A 19,750-nucleotide genomic window follows, 5' to 3' on the forward strand; every position below is an offset into this window, starting at 1 on the left:
GACCCAAGGCAAGTCATCTTCCTGATACCAAGTTGGTCCATTCAACATGAACAAGGCAAGTTCTTCCTGATACCAAGTTGATCCACAATCAGGAACAGCTGGGTGTACCATTCCCCTGGAGATAAACATGAAACAACTTGTCATCCTCTGATACAAGTTGACTTGGTGACAAGTCTGATTTTCCAGACACCTGAATTAGGCAAATCCTCACACCAATACTTTTGCCATCCTTTCTGACAAGTTGATCCATAGATGGACCCAAGGCAAGTCATCCTATAGAAAATGATCCAAAGACTAAAAGCTCATTTGATCCAAATCAGGTCCACAATAAAGTCATCCTCCTGATACCAAGTTTCCATACAATCAATCAGCAATCATGGATTGATACCAAGTTGATCCATACAACCTGAAGCAAGGCAAGTCATCCTTGATACCAAGTTGATCCATACAACCTGAACCCAATTGGTAAAGAGTTCCATTCAGATACCAAGTTGATCCATACAAGAAAGTATCCTCCTGATACCAATTGGTCCAAACCTGTTCCATCCTCCTGATACCAATTCCATACAAGAACCCAGATGAGAAATATGGATTGGTAAAGAGTTCCATTCAGATGAGAAATATGGATTGGTAAAGAGTTCCATTCAGACCTGAGGCAAGTCATGATAAAGTCATTTGAAAAAAATATAGGATCCAAAGAGTTCCATTCAGCTAATCTTCCTGGAGTTCCAACACCAATTAATATGGATTGGTAAAGAGTTCCATTCAAGATGAGAAATTGGATTGGTAAAGAGTTCCATTCAATGAGAAATATGGATTGGAAAAGAGTTACATTCAGATGCTTTTCTATTTCCTTCCAGAAATATGGATTCTAGTTCCAAGATGCTATTTCTATTTCCATTGATGAGAAATATGGTCTATTTCAAGAGTTCCATTCAGATGAGAAATATGTCCAGATATGGTCTATAAAGAGTTTCCATTCAGATGAGAAATATGGATTGGTAAAAGTTCTTTTATTTTTTTCATTCAGCTGAGAAATATGGATTGGTAAAGAGTTCCATTCAGATGAGAAATATGGATTGGTAAAGAGTTCCATTCAGATGAGAAATATGGATTGGTAAAGAGTTCCATTCAGCAGAGAAATATGGATTGGTAAAGAGTTCCATTCAGATGAGAAATATGGATTGGTAAAGAGTTCCATTCAGATGAGAAATATGGATTGGTAAAGAGTTCCATTCAGCAGAGAAATATGGATTGGTAAAGAGTTCCATTCAGATGAGAAATATGGATTGGTAAAGAGTTCCATTCAGCAGAGAAATATGGATTGGTAAAGAGTTCCATTCAGATGATAAATATGGATTGGTAAAGAGTTCCATTCAGCAGAGAAATATGGATTGGTAAAGAGTTCCATTCAGCAGAGAAATATGGATTGGTAAAGAGTTCCATTCAGCAGAGAAATATGGATTGGTAAAGAGTTCCATTCAGCAGAGAAATATGGATTGGTAAAGAGTTCCATTCAGATGAGAAATATGGATTGGTAAAGAGTTCCATTCAGATGATAAATATGGATTGGTAAAGAGTTCCATTCAGATGAGAAATATGGATTGGTAAAGAGTTCCATTCAGATGATAAATATGGATTGGTAAAGAGTTCCATTCAGCAGAGAAATATGGATTGGTAAAGAGTTCCATTCAGATGATAAATATGGATTGGTAAAGAGTTCCATTCAGCAGAGAAATATGGATTGGTAAAGAGTTCCATTCAGATGATAAATATGGATTGGTAAAGAGTTCCATTCAGATGATAAATATGGATTGGTAAAGAGTTCCATTCAGCAGAGAAATATGGATTGGTAAAGAGTTCCATTCAGCATGGCTCTGTATACAGGATTGTAGGACCAGATTCCATTCAGTGACAGTCCTTGGATTGGTAAAGGTTGCCTTAGTGGTTATGTAAAGTGTTCCTAGTATGTACTAACTGATTGGAAAATACTTTTTTATTTTTTAAATATTTTTTAATATAAACATTCCATTCAAAGAAAATCAAAAGACTGGATAGTCATTTGTTTTCAAGTGATAGACCATGAGAGATGCATTGGGTAAAATCCATTCTGATGCATTTGGGTAATATTCATACAGATAATCTAGGACCAGGAATTGACCATATAACCGGACAGTACTCTAAGTGTGATAGGACCAGGGTTACTGACCGTATAACCGGAAAGTACTCTTGATAGGACCAGGTTTTGAATATAAACAGTACTCTAAAGTGAAAATCAGAAGACTGGATAGTCAGGGACTGTTATAACGTGACAGTACCATGAGAGATGCATTTGGGTAATATTCTGATGCATTTGGGTAATATTCATACAGATAGTATAAGTGATAGGACCAGGGACTGACCGTATAACCGGACAGTACTCTAAGTGTGATAGGACCAGGGACTGACCGTATAACCGGACAGTACTCTAAGTGTGATAGGACCAGGGACTGACCGTATAACCGGACAGTACTCTAAGTGTGATAGGACCAGGGACTGACCGTATAACCGGACAGTACTCTAAGAGTGATAGGACCAGGGACTGACCGTATAACCGGACAGTACTCTTAAGTGTGATAGGACCAGGGACTGACCGTATAACCGGACAGTACTCTAAGAGTGATAGGACCGGGGACTGACCGTATAACCGGACAGTACTCTAAGAGTGATAGGACCAGGGACTGACCGTATAACCGGACAGTACTCTAAGTGTGATAGGACCGGGGACTGACCGTATAACCGGACAGTACTCTAAGTGTGATAGGACCAGGGACTGACCGTATAACCGGACAGTACTCTAAGTGTGATAGGACCAGGGACTGATTCACCTGATTCAGTGTGCTAGATGTTACATACATGAAAATGTTCTTGTAACAGCAACTCCCTTACCCATCTCTGATTCAACCTGAACCCAAGGCAAGTCATCCTCCTCATACCAAGTTGATCAATATAACCTGAACCCAGAAACATTGATGGGAATAGGAGCCAACACAGACTCAAACACAGAGACTAATAAAGAAATAACTCAACGAACCAAACCCTTCCTCTTACTACCTCAGTCTCTTCTCTGCACCCCCCCCATCAGACAGTCATATAAAAAGAAAAGCAAACTGTCAAAACAGTAGAGAAGAAAATGTTCCAGAGAAAGGTAGAGACTGAAAGAGAGAAAAAGAGATTGAGGAAGAGACTTACCGGGATGTGAGAGTGAGAGACAGGTCCGACAGGCAGAGAGAGTTGGACTCACTAAACTCTTGTAACCTGGTACATTGAGTTCTGCAGGCTCTGTCCTTTACAGTTCTCAACACAGTGGCTTCTCAGTCTTTACCAACCCCCCCTGTCCCTCCAATCTAGAACCTGTGCTTATATAACATTACACACACACACACACACACACACACACACACACACACACACACACACACACACACCTCCTAGAGATTCCTGGGGCCAAACAAAGTAAGGGATGACAGCGGAAGAGGTAATGGAATTAAGGAGGACCGGTATTCCAATAACAGGATGATTAAAAAGGCCTCATTACGGGTGAAACTCTCACAGTGAATAGAGGTCCATTAAGCTGGTTACATGCTGGTTCCTTTCTGCCCCCTCACAGAACAGCCAACAATGGAGAGAGAAATGAAAAGGTACATTTAAAATGCTTTACAAAAGACCAGAGGCAGAGGGAGGGTGGAGAGACTTGATGTGAGGACGGTGTGGGTGGACTAGCTTGGTATGTGAGGGTGAATCCTGTCTTCCAATTAAGTCAAATTGTCACTTAGTCAATGGGGAATCACCCCATTGTGGAAAGAGAAAAGGACTAATTATGATCTTGAAAAAGTCCAATACGTCAGCTTTTATCTCAATACCAAATCCTTTCTGGGGAACAAATAAGTGCATTACAGTCATTTGTTTTCAATTGAATTGGTCAAAAATAAGCAAAAATATAGTTTCTTAGCAAAGAGACATTTCTCAAGCAAGAATTTTACTAGAACTGTCTGGGAGTGTTCTGCGTGGGGAGGATTAGTTTTTTATTTTGGCCGTTATTGGCAGAGAGGTTTGGAACTCTTTCTTATTGGTCTATTAACTAATTTACCGCATGGTGATGTCACCATGGAAGGCCAAAACACCATCCCACCAAAACATGCAGAAATGTCAAAACAGCACTTCATTTTCCAAACAGCTCTTCTTTTTCCAAACAGCTCTTCTTTTTCCAAACAGCTCGTCTTTTTCCAAACAGCTCGTCTTTTTCCAAACAGCTCGTCTTTTTCCAAACAGCTCGTCATTTTCCAAACAGCTCTTCATTTTCCAAACAGCCCTTCATTTTCCAAACAGCCCTTCATTTTCCAAACAGCTCTTCATTTTCCAAACAGCTCTTCATTTTCCAAACAGCTCGTCTTTTTCCAAACAGCTCGTCTTTTTCCAAACAGCTCGTCTTTTTCCAAACAGCTCTTCATTTTCCAAACAGCTCTTCATTTTCCAAACAGCTCTTCATTTTCCAAACAGCTCTTCATTTTCCAAACAGCCCTTCATTTTCCAAACAGCTTCATTTTCCAAACAGCTCTTCATTTTCCAAACAGCTCTTGATTTTCCAAACAGCTCTTCTTTTTCCAAACAGCGTCTTTTTTGTCTTTTTCCAAACAGCTCTTTTTTCCAAACAGCTCGTCTTTTTCCAAACAGCTCGTCATTTTCCAAACAGCTCTTCATTTTCCAAACAGCCCTTCATTTTCCAAACAGCTCGTCATTTTCCAAACAGCTCTTCATTTTCCAAACAGCTCTTCATTTTCCAAACAGCTCTTCATTTTCCAAACAGCCCTTCATTTTCCAAACAGCTCTTCATTCCAACCTCACGTTCTGACTGCACTTGGCCGTTGACTTGACTTCCCAGCTCTTTATAATTTCAGCGTTAACGTCAGTTCTCAAAGCTGTGCGTTCCTTTTAGAATTCACAGTACAATTCATATATAAATGTATGTTTTTTTAAATTGCTCTTAAGAATCCGTCTGTCCGGTCTGGCAGATTTAAATAGTCCAGCTCTCCAGCACACAAGCAAAGGGATGAAAACACCCCGGACATTATATACATATGACTGGACTGGGAGCAAGCAGCTGTGTACCAAATGGCACCCTATTTCCTAGATGGGCCCTGGTCAAATTGTAGTGCACTATATAGGTGGCGTTTGGGACGCAGCCAGTGGAACTGTCACTGAGGGTAACAGTCTGAGGCAGGAGGCTGTAATAAGAGTCGGTCTACAGAGCTGGGAGAACAGAGTGACGGGGGAGAGAGACGGGAGCACGCTGGGTCATTATATACCATCAGCGTCATCCAGACGCGGTCTGGATTGTGTGTGTGTGTAAGTAAGTAACATGACAAGACATGATTTTCTTGGGTTGCAGCTCTACAGTCACTAACACAGTCTGTCTAAGAGTCAAAGGACTTCATTTTTAACTTCAGTACTTCACATGAAGCCAATGTCTAACCTGACATGATGTATCCACACAACTTTCCTAAAGCAAAATACCTCCAAGAAGTAATGTGATGGATCACTGAGTTGGAGCAACGGGATTGATTCCCAATTGGTCCATTGACCTCTCTTGGTTACTTCAGCTCACATTGATTCCTCATAACCAAGGAAATGCCATAGGTTACACGTTAGTTCCCAGCAGCTAAAATCCATACCAATCTGACAGACGGGTCAAGTATTAGTCCTATATTCCCTTGATAAATCCCTCCTCTGATCCCACAGGGGAAAGGCATGCAGAGTCACAGTGACTGGGGGGGGTCCAGGGAAGCTGCTCTGTCATTATCATGACACAGGATTTACGTCTCCCAGACAACCCTGTGTGGTGACCCCTAGAGCTGAGGTCACCCACCACCGCCATCAGCCATGACGGTCAATAAGCACGGTTCATGGTTCCTCGCTGACTAGCCGTCTGTCTGTCCTGTACTTAAAAATCACTGGGATTTCCTAAAAACCTTACTATAGACTTACACTGATTACATGGAGTAATTCTGAGTACATGGGAGCTTGGTTTTGACCAGCAGGGTTATGTAAACACATATCACAATGACGAGATCAGTCAAAGAGAAGAAAAAAGACTGTCACATCTGTCTGCATGATGAGATCATCTCATGGCAGTAACACAAAAATACATGGATTACATTGGATGCCCGGGTGGATGCCCATCCACCCGGGCATCCACCCATCCACCCGGGCATCCACCCATCCACCCGGGCATCCACCCGGGCATCCACCCGGGCATCCACCCGGGCATCCACCCGGCCATCCACCCGGCCATCCACCCGGCCATCCACACAAGTGTTTCTGGTTGCAGAGTTGTGTCGTGTGATTAAAACACCTCCAGGACTATAAGGAGGGATCAAAGCTTAACGGATGAACTGGTGTAAAGGGGAGGGCAGCCCCCAACACGTAGTCCAGCCTCCCCTCAGAATGTCTTCCTGCCAGCCCCTGTCCACTAGAATACCAAGCACTAGATGAGGTGGCATCCTTCAGCTGCTGTCGACAACTCTCCACAGTCCCCTTTACAACAGGCCATGATGGAAGCCCTTCACAGCTAACATGAGGGCTGTGTCATTCCTCTCTCCCTGGGATTCTGTGGCCCCTTAGGATGGGGGGTCGGAAACAGAGGAGGGGGGAGAGTCGGTACAGAGGAGGGGGGAGTCGGTACAGAGGAGGGGGAGTCGGTACAGGAGGGGGGTCGGTACAGAGGTCGGTACAGAGGAGGGGGAGGAGTCGGTACAGAGGAGGGGGAGTCGGTACAGAGGAGGGGGAGTCGGTACAGAGGGGGGGGGGAGTCGGTACAGAGTCGGTACAGAGGGGGGGGGGGGGTCGGTACAGAGGGAGTCGGGAGGGGGAGTCGGTACAGAGGAGGGGGAGTCGGTACAGAGGAGGGGGGAGTCGGTACAGAGGAGGGGGAGTCGGTACAGAGGGGGAGTCGGTACAGAGGAGGGGGAGTCGGTACAGAGGAGGGGGAGTCGGTACAGAGGAGGGGGGGGGGGTCGGTACAGAGGAGGGGGGGAGTCGGTACAGAGGAGGGGGGAGTCGGTACAGAGGAGGGGGGAGTCGGTACAGAGGAGGGGGGAGCCGGTACAGAGGAGGGGGGAGTCGGTACAGAGGAGGGGGAAGGGGGGAGTCGGTACAGAGGAGGGGGAGTCAGTACAGAGGAGGGGGGGAGTTGGTACAGAGGAGGGGGAAGGGGGGAGTCGGTACAGAGGAGGGGGAGTCAGTACAGAGGAGGGGGGGAGTCGGTACAGAGGAGGGGGAGTCGGTACAGAGGAGGGGGGGAGTCGGTACAGAGGAGGGGGAGGTACAGAGGGAGTCGGTACAGAGGAGGGGGAGGGGGAGTCGGTACAGAGGAGGGGGGAGTCGGTACAGAGGAGTCAGAGGGGAGGGGAAGTCACAGTGAAAGTGGGAGATGGGGCTTGTCTGTGTGTTGAAGACATGACAGAGAGAGAGCCTTGCTGACACTGAGGACAACTGGAGGACTGAGTTTTAGGTTTCAGGTAATTGAAGAAAAGTGATTCGGAAGAGAACGTAGCGCAAAACCTCTATGGTATTTGGAGTATTTCAGGATTGCTCTTCCTGCAGAATGATTTCACCAGTGTGGGGGTTAGCCTGCCTATACTGGCTTCACTGGTTGACTGAGGAATTCACACTTGAGGTCAGTAAAGGCTGTCTGGACAAATCACAGAACTGTCTGATCTACAGAAGCAGCTGAGGAAGCACTGAATGCAGACAGGTTTGCCCTCTACTTCTCTTAAAATAAGAACACAGCACAGCTGACCCACCGTCTCCCCCTACTGGTGACCTTCACAGAATCCCTCACTGAGCCTCTGGGTTTGTCCCCTAGGGTGCCATGGGCCCTGGTCAAAAGTCGTGCACTACTGTACATAGGACATAGGGTGTAGTTTGGGACAGTCAGAAAGCCTTCCTCTTTTTCCATCTATAGCAGTAGCATCATGTGACCGTGGCCACGGCTCCATCTAAACCAGACAGAAGCTCATGACTGCTTCTATTTTACCAGGCCGGAGAGGAAACAAGCCAATTTGAGGAAAGAGAAAATAGAAAATGAAAGGTCATCAGTTAATAACAGATGAGATGAAGAGATGTGGGGCGGCGGAGGCAGAGGGAACCGAGGGAGACTATACAGAGGAGAGGCAGTAAGCACAGGACTAGCCTGGTCCCACATCTGTTTGTGCAGTCAGTCGGTAAGTCAGCAACAACAGATCTGGGAACAGGTTAGCACAGAAAGGCCATGCCCCGTCACACAGCCACTGATGATGAGGAATAACAAGACTCAAATGTCCTCTCTGCACTCAGGAAGGCCTTCCTCATTCTCAGTGCTTGGTAATAGTAATACAATTGGGTCAGCTAGGTCTCTGGATCTATATGTTTACCAAATCAGCAAACTGGCTAGACCAGCACATTAGGGGAACTATTTTAAACATCTGTTACAACAAACACAATGTAATGTGCTGTATGTGAATACAGATTCTGTAGTGGAGTGAAGCGGTCGTTCCCTGGCAACCAGACTAGCAACAGTAAAAGTCAGATAACATCTACAACATCAGTATTCGTTATTAGTCCCATTCAGAGTTGACAGTTGAATCCTTGTAAAAACCTGACCATGTCAAAGCTAGATGCTCCTCCCAGTGTCAGAGTCCTAGTTCAACAGCCTATAGGAGAATACCTGGCGGCAAGGTGTGTGTGTGTGTGTGTGTGTGTGTGTGTGTGTGTGTGTGTGTGTGTGTGTGTGTTAAACTCCCTGCCCCCGAAGGGAGGGGAGGTGGATGAGGACGTGGAGTCCTCCTCCCTAGTGATCAAACATGAGCTTTATGATCGACTGAGACCATAAAGAACAAACCACAAAGACACATACAGGCCTAGTGTATGTGAGACTGACTGCAACCCAGAGCAATGAGAGACACAGAACAAGAAAAAACTAGAGGGTGGAAAAGAGGAGAGAAAGAGTGTAATTGGCAGTGACATCTAGAAGGGGAGAGAGGGGGAGGGGGGGGGGGCTGGAGGGGGAGGGACTGGAGGGGGAGGGACTGGAGGGGCTGGAGGGGGGGGAGTCTGGAGGGGGAGGGTCTGGAGGGGGAGGGGCTGGAGGGGGAGAGTCTGGAGGGGGAGGGACTGGAGGGGGAGGGAGGAGGGGGAGGGGCTGGAGGGGGAGGGACTGGAGGGGGAGGGACTGGACTGGAGGGGGGGAGTCTGGGGGGAGGGTCTGGAGGGGGGAGGGTCTGGAGGGGGGAGGGACTGGAGGGGGGGACTGGAGGGACTGGAGGGGGGAGGGGCTGGACCAAGGACACTTACGCTGGTGACTCGGCGGTAGATCTGTGCAGCGTTCTGGCACTCGGAGTAGGGGTACTCTGAGGTGGCCATCTCCAGCATGCACATCCCAAAGGCATACACATCCACTGACTCGTCGTACTTCTCCTCATACATCTCAGGGGCCATGAACTCTGGGGTACCTTGAAACGGATCAAAACGGAACGGGTTCAGAACTCTCTGTGCCTCACACTGCTGTGTCTCCTCCGGCCCAACTCAGCCAAGAGGGCCAGAGGGGAGAGGAGGAAAGGACGAAGCCACGGGACAGGCCATCGACGTACCACCTGCGAGGAGAGAGACAGAACAGAGAGCGGAGAGGGGGAATGGTGGGAGCAAAATAAATAAAATAAATGAATAAATAAAAGAGAAGGGGGAAGCTGGCTTCAGTTTAGTCAGAATTGAAACAAGCACAAGTTTTTCTCTGTAAGGCCTTTTATTGGGGCTAAGAGAGAGAAGGGGGGGACAGGTGCACAGAACATGCTGATTGGCCCTTGTGCTGATACTTTGTAATCAAGCAATTGGGAGCAGTCTGGTTAAGAAGACTCAAACAGGAGAGGGGTTGAGAGGGCGACAGGTTGTTAGCCAGACAGACAGGTAAATGTAAGTTCAATCCCCTCCCCATTCAGACACAAACGCCTGATTGGATAGCTTTGTAACAGCTGAGTCTGAAATAGCCAATCGAGGGCCTTTATTCCTACATTTGTCCTACTGGTACGGTTATCAACGTAGCTATGGAACTAACTTGTGTCAAAACCTCACCTTTCACAGAGAAACACGATACATGTCTTAGTGTCACTTACCAGTTAGTTGACCTGTTGGAAGCAAAGGTTAGAGTAGGTTGGTTAGGCCCTGAGATAAAGCCCATCCCATAGCTACAGACTGAACTAAACAGCTCTGTTCCGTGCACCTGGTGACACTGGTGAGAAGGTTAGAGTAGGTTGGTTAGGCCCTGAGATAAAGCCCATCCCATAGCTACAGACTGAACTAAACAGCTCTGTTCCGTGCACCTGGTGACACTGGTGACAGGTTGGTGAGCCCATCCCAAGCTACAGTTAGAGTGCAGGTTGGTTAGGCCCTGAGATAAAGCCCATCCCATAGCTACAGACTGAACTAAACAGCTCTGTTCCGTGCACCTGGTGACACTGGTGAGAAGCAAAGGTTAGAGTAGGTTGGTTAGGCCCTGAGATAAAGCCCATCCCATAGCTACAGACTGAACTAAACAGCTCTGTTCCGTGCACCTGGTGACACTGGTGAGAAGCAAAGGTCTTACACAGAAAAACTATTATTCAGTTTTTTTTGTAAATGTTTATTTAATGTTTATTTTCACTTACCAGAACCACTTACTGTGACTGCAGTACATATGATATTATTACCCAGTACCGCAGAATGAGGGAGAGCCTACATGTTTTAAATAGTCAAAGAGCATAAATAGACAAAAAAGAAAACAGGTTGATTAAGGGGGAAAAGCTAGATGAGCAGATAGAGATGGCCGTATCAGGTGATCTTAAAACGCTGAGGGGGAGAAAACAAAACCCACGAGGAAAACATTTCAGAGAGAGATATTACTGCATCTGAAACAGTCCCCTATTCCCTATATAGTGCGTTACTTTTGACCAGAGCCCTATGGGAGCCCTACGGGCACTGTTCAAAAGTAGTGCACTATATAGTGAATAGGGGGCCATTTCAGGAACATTCATTATCATTGTCAGCTTGTGCATCTTAGATTTTAAATCAGGCTTAAAGTAAACAAACCACAGGTCTCCACCCAAACCCAAAGAGAAAATATGGTTTTTACCCACAAGAGGGGAAAACTCCACATTTATTGTCAACATTTGTGGGATTTCACGATGTGGCTAAAGACCTGCTGTCATTCGGGCAATTTACAAGCTCCAACACACCGCAGTTTATGGAAAGTTAGAGTGCTTTCACCTGCCTAATATGAATTTCAATTAGCTTTTTCTGGCGTAACTGATTGTTTTCAGATGGGGGAACAGAGACCAAAACGGTGTTTTCCCCTTGTTAAAACAGGGAACTGGATGGCAGAGCCGGGGTGGCTCCCCAGTTTCACCCCGAGACCAGTCAAACACAACCAGCCCTGGAGGAAACTGGAGGCCCACGGAGTACTACGGTCAGGGAGAGCCAGGCGCTGAAAACCTGTGGTCGGCTTACGACAAACAGTGGTTGGAATCTTAAACACTTAAAAAAGAAGTCAGGAATGAATTTTAAATATATTTTACTTTTATCCAGTCCTTCCAACCCCGTCACCCGAAACCCTCACATTCCATTCCAGAAGGTGTCAATTTAAATCCTAATATATTTTAAATCCAACCATCTGTGGGGGGGTCGGAAGGGACGAGGGAATGGATCTGGCTTTGACACAGGTGTTGGGGTGGAAGGTGAAAGGTCAAGGGTCAAAAGGTTAAAATGTCAGTAAATCAGCCTATGTGGGCGTACCTATGACACTCTTGGCGAAGGAGGCCCGTTTGAGAGTAGCCAATCCCAGGTCTCCTATCTTGACGGAGCCAGTGGGGCCGGTGATGAAGATGTTGTCACACTTCAGGTCCCTGTGAATGATGGGAGGGGCCCGGGTGTGGAGGAAGTGGAGCCCCTTTAGGATCTGACGACACCAGCTACGTAGAACCTTGATCTTCATCACCTTGAACCGCTTCAGATACCTAGAACACAATAGGAACAACCCGTGATGAGACCGTGGGACATTTCTAACCAGTGTTGTTTTGATACAGCTGACGAACCATCATCTTCAGCACCTTGAACCTCTTCATGTACAGTACCTACAACACATTTTAAATATTCATTCAGCCAGTAAAAGTTGTCATTATAAATGTGAGGTAAAGCATTGAGAACAAATACAATAAAACAAGCAGTGGTGAGATGAGGTGTAACGTTTCTATCAGGTGTTACAGGTGACTAATGATTATTAAAGTAACCATCACTGATGAGGAGTGATCACTGGTTTCATGTACAGTACCAGTCAAAAGTTTGGACACACCTACTCATTCAAGGGTTTTTCCTTTATTTTTACTATGTTCTACATTGTAGAATAAGAAAGACATCAAAACTATGAAATAAAATATATTGAATCATGTAGTAACCACAAAAGTATTACACAAATCAAAATATATTTTATATTTGAGATTCTTCAAAGTAGCCACCCTTCGCATTCTCTCAACCACAAAGACACAGCGGTTGGAACCAAACATCTCAAATTTGGACTCAACCCAAAGGACTTTAGTATTGATTTCTTTGCAGCAATTCGACCATGAAGGCCTGATTTACACAGTCTCCTCCTTCCTGTGAAGCAATTATTTGGGCTGCAATTTCTGAGGTTGGTAACTCTAATGAACTTATCCTCTGCAGCAGAGGTAACTCTGGGTCTTCCTGTCCTGTGGCGGTCCTCCTGAGAGCCAGTTTCATCATAGCGCTTGATGGTTTTTGCGAAGTTTTCCAGATTGTCTGACCTTCCCGGACATTTCTGGGGGTAATGGCCCAAGCCCTCACCCTCCGATCCAACAGGTCCCAGATGTGCTCAATGGGATTGAGATCCGGGCTCTTCGCTGGTCATGGCAGAACACTGACATTCCTGTCTTGCAGGAAATCACAAACAGAACGAGCAGTATGGCTGGTGGCATTGTCATGCTGGTGGGTCATGTCAGGATGAGCCTGCAGGAAGAGTACCACATGAGGGAGGAGGATGTCTTCCCTGTAACGCACAGCGTTGAGATTGCCTGCAATGACAACAAGCTCAGTCCGATGATGCTGTGACACACTGCCCCAGACCATGACGGACCCTCCACCTCCAAATCGATCTCGCTCCAGAGTACAGGCCTCGGTGTAACGCTCATTCCTTCGACGATAAACAAGTCCGACCATCACCCCTATACAAAACAGCGACTCGTCAGTGAAGAGCACTTTTTCAGGTACTCTGTGGTCCAGCGACAGTGGGTTTGTGCCCGTTGATGTCTGGTGAGGACCTGCCTTACAACAGGCCTACAAGCCCTCAGGCCAGCCTCTCTCAGCCTATTTCGGACAGTCGGAGCACTGATGGAGGGATTATGCGTTCCCGGTGTTGCCATCCTGTACCTGTCCTGCAGGTGTGATGTTCGGATGTACCGATCCTGTGCAGGTGTTGTTACACGTGGTCTGCCACTGCGAGGATGATCAGCTGTCCGTTCTGTCTCCCTGTAGCGCGGTCTTAGGTGTCTCACAGTACGGACATTGCAATGTATTGCCCTGGTCACATCTGCAGTCCTCATGCCTCCTTGCCGCATGCCTAAGGAATGTTCACGCAGATGATCAGGGACCCTGGGCGTCTTTCTTTTAGTGTTTTTCAGAGTCAGTAGAAAGGCCTCTTTAGTGTCCTAAGTTTTCATAACTGTGACCTTAATTGCCTACCGTCTGTAAGCTGTTAGGGTCTTAGCGACCGTTCGTCAGGTGCATGTTCATTAATTGTTTATGGTTCATTGAACAAGCATGGGAAACAGTTTTTTAAGCCTTTACAATGAAGATCTGTGGAGTTATTTGGATTTTAACAAATTATCTTTGAAAAATGTATTTTTGCGTTTCTTTTTTTTTTTGCTGAGTTTATATATATATTACACATACATAATATTTTCTACATACTTTATAATGTATCTGGTTTCAGTTGTTTAAGTTTACACTGAAAACGTCCATCCAGAAATGTATTTCTAAAAACCCTGTTTGGACTTAGCAGGCCCGAACAAACACTTAGGCGGCCCGCCCAAGTATTTAAATGGCAGACAAATCCCTGGTGTGTATACGTGCACCTGTGTTTAGACTATACGTGCACAGTGTTACCGTCCCCATAGTGAATGTACAGTCGTTTGGGACACAGCACACTGACTCTTCCACAGGAGGGAGCTGCTGGTCTGGTCCAGAGCCCTGAGCTGCACTGTCTGTCCTGTTGTGGTGCTAGTCTGTCTGGGCCCACATGGTCAGTACTGGTACCACACCACAGCAGATTGGACAGGCAGCCACACTGACACCCTCTCGTTTTGTCTTTGTCTGTCGCCTCTCTCGTTCTCTGTCTCTCTCCATCCTCATCATTTGTCTCGCTCTCTCCCCTCCCCCTCACTGTGTCTGTCTGCCTGTCTCTCTCACTCTACCTCAGTCTCGCTCCCTCCGCCTCTCTATCAAGAATGTGAGGAATCTGCAGCAGGAGCAGCTGGCAGGTGGGCAACACTCCCAGCTCTCCCCCAATGCATCAGTCCCATGGAAGGTTGGGGTGGTGGGCGGCACGCAGTCCGTTGCCCATTTCTACTGTAGCTGTCTGCTCTTCATTGAGGTTTTATTGTTACCACAAACACCACTGGGCCAGACCCAACCCCGACTGTCCTGGTACCCCCCTATCCTGTCTGCTTCTGTTCTCTCTACATTGTCAGGGGTTTTGTCGTGTGTGTCTGTGTGTGGCTCTAGTGTGCCAGACCGAGTGTAGACTAGCTAGCAGCAGGGAGGTAGGGAGATGTACATGCGTCCTGGGCATGGTGAGACAACAACAGCATCCTGGTAAGAGGTACCACTCTGCTCTCAGGGCTCACACGCAGCTGTGAAGTGCTTATTACGGAACACTCAGAAAGCCCTATTTGACTAGCAGATGTGCCTACGCATAATATGAAGGTTATGGAACAAGGAAAAGGTTTAGTAGAAGGACAAATAACATTAAGACATTTCCTTTGACATTTTCATATCTCCGTTGGTGGCAGAGAACAACAGTAGGGGGGATGAGACGGCAGAGGTTGACGACTGGAGAGGTGGACGTTCACCAAAATGTTTAGTGTGTGTGTGTGTGTGTGTGTGTGTGTGTGTGTGTGTGTGTGTGTGTGTGTGTGTGTGTGTGTGTGTGTGTGTGTGTGTGTATATAAAAGCGTACAAGCTTGTCAGTACTACTCACGTTTTGAGGGTGCCTGATGTCATCAGCTCTGTGACCAGCACGATGCACTTGGAGTTCTTTCCTTTGGAGGGAGACTCCCAGGAGTCGTAGAAGCGTACAATGTTATGGTGCTGCAGACCCTTCAACATCTCAGCCTCCTCCTTGAACCTCTGACGCTCCGTCTTAGACAGCTTACGATCCTGCAGGAGAGAGCAGGGAGAAACATCTAGCAAACACTTGACACATAATGCTTTACAATAACCCAGCCTAAAGTATAGGACATAAACCAATCGCTCAATCAACCAAGTGTTCATAAAGTCCTTTTTACATCAGCAGTTGTCACAAAGACAGTGTTTCACAGTAACCCTGCCTAGTCAAGCCATGAACCACACAGGAAGGACTGAGAAAACAAAAACAAACAGACTAGCTAGCGAACCTATATACCTTTAAATCTAGAATTGGCTTCCTATTTCGCAACAAAGCATCCTTCACTCATGCTGCCAAACATACCCTTGTAAAACTGACCATCCTACCAATCCTCGACTTTGGCGATGTCATTTACAAAATAGCCTCCAATACTCTACTCAACAAATTGGATGCAGTCTATCACAGTGCAATCCGTTTTGTCACCAAAGCCCCATATACTACCCACCATTGTGACCTGTACGCTCTCGTTGGCTGGCCCTCGCTTCATACTTGTCGCCAAACCCACTGGCTCCATGTCATCTACAAGACCCTGCTAGGTAAAGTCCCCCCTTATCTCAGCTCGCTGGTCACCATAGCATCTCCCACCTGTAGCACACGCTCCAGCAGGTATATCTCTCTAGTCACCCCCAAAACCAATTCTTTCTTTGGCCGCCTCTCCTTCCAGTTCTCTGCTGCCAATGACTGGAACGAACTACAAAAATCTCTGAAACTAGAAACACTTATCTCCCTCACTAGCTTTAAGCACCAACTGTCAGAGCAGCTCACAGATTACTGCACCTGTACATAGCCCACCTATATTTTAGTCCAAACAACTACCTCTTTCCCTACTGTATTTAATGTATTTATTTATTTTGCTCCTTTGCACCCCATTATTTTTATTTCTACTTTGCACATTCTTCCATTGCAAATCTACCATTCCAGTGTTTTACTTGCTATATTGTATTTACTTTGCCACCATGGCCTTTTTTTGCCTTTACCTCCCTTATCTCACCTCATTTGCTCACATCGTATATAGACTTGTTTATACTGTATTATTGACTGTATGTTTGTTTTGCTCCATGTGTAACTCTGTGTCGTTGTATGTGTCGAACTGCTTTGCTTTATCTTGGCCAGGTCGCAATTGTAAATGAGAACTTGTTCTCAACTTGCCTACCTGGTTAAATAAAGGTGAAATAAATATACTTCTCAGGTGTCCTATTTCAACAGCCTGGGCCCCTCTAACTTAATGGGAATACCAGTGCTGGTCTGCACCATAAACCATATATGCACCGGCCATTGCGGTCAGGGAAACACTAATAAATATTGCTGTACATTTAAAAAGAGTGAGTTTGAGGGGTTCGACTTGTTTTACGGAGATTCCATGTTTGTGGTTTAGAAATATCTTTGTGGCCGAGAGGCTTGGTACTGTTAAACGGATACTTGGGATTTTCAGCAATGAGGCCCTTTAACTTCCCCAGAATCAGATGTTAACAGGTGTTAGAAGGCCAGTGGAGAGTCACCCTGTGTGGCCCTGGCCTACAGAGGTGAGTCACCCACAGTCACCTCCCCCTGGCCAGATCGGCTTGGCACAGCATTGCGTCATCTCTTTTCTTTTCCACATATACATTCAGGCAGAGATAGAGAGATAGGGTGGGAGGAGGCCCTATCGGTCCACAAACCTAGTCATTAATCATCCTCATTCCTTCCTGGTCAGATGGATTATATCAAACGCAGACAGGGTTCAGCCTTCAGTTTCACAAAAAAGGTCAGAGACGTCTATTTGTTTCATTAAGGCCTTATTTTCCAGCCCAGAAAAAAACAAAAAAAAGTCTACTTCCGTCGAGGATATGATGGTTTTAATCCGCTGATGGGGGTAAGAATGGGGCTGCTCTGAAATCTGCACCTGGGGCATCACATGAGGATGGATTAGAACAATGCCTGGTGAAAGCACTAAAGCAATTGTATTTCCGGGGATTTTAGTTTTGGCATTAGCAGTGATTTAGTCCTTTTAGCTGGCAGAGACAGGCATTACTAGCTTGGGTCTCTAGACAATCTGCCAGCATCGCAGGCTACCCTACAGAAGAAGAAACCAAGTGTATTTGTGTCCATATCTGTCTGTGTGCGTCTTTCACCTGTGCAGCCACAAATCCCATGTCAGTTCAAGCCACCTAAATCCATCGAGCACCAGCAGGACCCTCAATGTCACCAAAGCACAGATGCAACTCATTAACCTCTTGAAACTCCCCATCCCGGATCCGGGATTGTGACTAAGCCTCAGGCTCATTAGCTTTAGTTGCATAAAGGTTCCACCTGCATACTATCAATATTTTTTTTAACGATTTCTGAAAATCGCAAATAAAATTATGATGTCGATATTATGTAGTTAATCCGGAAAAAGTTTTACGTTGTAGGTGACTGAATTTTCGGTTCGTTTCGGTAGCCAGACGCAATGTAGAAAACGGAACGATTTCTCCTACACACAGATGCTTTCAGGAAAAACTGCGCATTTGGTATGTAACTGAGAGTCTCCTCATTGAAAACATCAGAAGCTCTTCAAAGGTAAATGATTTATTTATTTGGTTATCTGGTTTTTGTGAAAATGTTGCGTGCAATAAATGCTACTCAAAATGCTATGCTAGCTTTGCATACTCTTACACAAATTAGTCAATTTCTATGGTTCAAAAGCATATTTTGAAAATCTGAGATGACAGTGTTGTTAAGAAAAGGCTAAGCTTGAGCACAACGCATTATTTTCATTTTATTTGCGATTTTCAAAAGAAATCGTTAACAAATGCGTACAAATGCTAATGAGCCTTTATTTTAGTCACAAACCCGGATCCGGGATGGGGAGTTTCAAGAAGTTAACTATTTAACTGTACTAGAATGCCTAAAAGGCACTAAAATTGTAAATATTGGTTATCGGTATCGTTTTTCTGGAGCAAGGAACATTTTGGGGCGGCAGGGTAGCCTAGTGGTTAGAGCTGATTTGGATTGTAACCAAATAGTGTTAAAAAAGGTTGCAAGTTCATAGAATCCCGAGCTGACATTAGGTACAAATCTGTCGTTCTGCCCCTGAACAGGCAGTTAACCCACTGTTCCTAGGCCGTCATTGAAAATAAGAATTTGTTCTTAACTGACTTGTCTAGTAAAATAAAGGTAAAATTAAAAAAAAATTGGAAATCGGTACCGGCCGAAAATGTCAAATCGGTGAATCACTTATTTTCACATAGGTTGATGTTGGGGTGGTGCTCTCGACCTTCGCCTCTCCCGAGTCTGTACGGGAGTTGCAGCGATGAGACAAGACTGTAACTACGACCAATTGGATACCACAAAATTGGGAAGGAAAAAAAAGAAAATACTTGTGCCAATTTTGCCGAATTCCAAATAAAACATGGAGCAAAAATATGTCAAAAACAGCAAGAAATGTGCCATCCAGTCAAAGTGTGAGAACTGAAGAGGGGGTCTGCAAGGCTGGTCATGTTCGTCTCCAGTGTGAGAACTGAAGAGGGGGTCTGCAAGGCTGGTCATGTTCGTCTCCAGTGTGAGAACTGAAGAGGGGGGTCTGCAAGGCTGGTCATGTTCGTCTCCAGTGTGAGAACTGAAGAGGGGGGTCTGCAAGGCTGGTTATGTTCACCTCCAGTGTGAGAACTGAAGAGGGGGGTCTGCAAGGCTGGTCATGTTCGTCTCCAGTGTGAGAACTGAAGAGGGGGGTCTGCAAGGCTGGTCATGTTCGTCTCCAGTGTGAGAACTGAGGAGGGGGGTCTGCAAGGCTGGTCATGTTCGTCTCCAGTGTGAGAACTGAAGAGGAGGGTCTGCAAGGCTGGTCATGTTCGTCTCCAGTGTGAGAACTGAAGAGGGGGGTCTGCAAGGCTTGTCATGTTCGTCTCCAGTGTGAGAACTGAAGAGGGGGGTCTGCAAGGCTGGTCATGTTCGTCTCCAGTGTGAGAACTGAAGAGGGGGGTTGGCAAGGCTGGTCATGTTCGTCTCCAGTGTGTGAACTGAGGAGGGGGGTCTGCAAGGCTGGTCATGTTCGTCTCTGCCACCTCTGTACGGTCTTCTTCCACCACGGTGGCTAACCACAACAGACACATTTAGCACACTGCTGCTTAGAATAAAACACAGGTGTTTGTTTGTGCATTACAAACCATGACATGTGACCTGACTGGACGAGATGAAGCGCATATGCAAAATAGCTCAGAATGCATTAACTCTAATGACATCACTAACACACGCAGAATGGTTAGCTATAGGAGTGTGTCATCGGCCGGGCCA

The 19,750-nt window shown here is 45.9% G+C and overlaps 1 protein-coding gene across 1 annotated transcript in view; it reads right to left on the reverse strand.

Annotated features, from left to right (window-relative positions):
• The window catches only part of LOC135529100 (serine/threonine-protein kinase WNK1-like), a 123,763-nt gene that overhangs the window by 13,156 nt on the left and 90,857 nt on the right, over positions 1-19,750 (reverse strand). Inside the window, 3 exon segments of the mRNA XM_064957999.1 lie at positions 9,370-9,527; positions 11,839-12,059; positions 15,314-15,492. Coding sequence (XP_064814071.1) covers positions 9,370-9,527; positions 11,839-12,059; positions 15,314-15,492 — 558 coding nt within the window.

This window comes from Oncorhynchus masou, unplaced genomic scaffold, assembly GCF_036934945.1.
Source record: "Oncorhynchus masou masou isolate Uvic2021 unplaced genomic scaffold, UVic_Omas_1.1 unplaced_scaffold_1095, whole genome shotgun sequence".
NCBI lineage: Eukaryota > Metazoa > Chordata > Actinopteri > Salmoniformes > Salmonidae > Oncorhynchus > Oncorhynchus masou.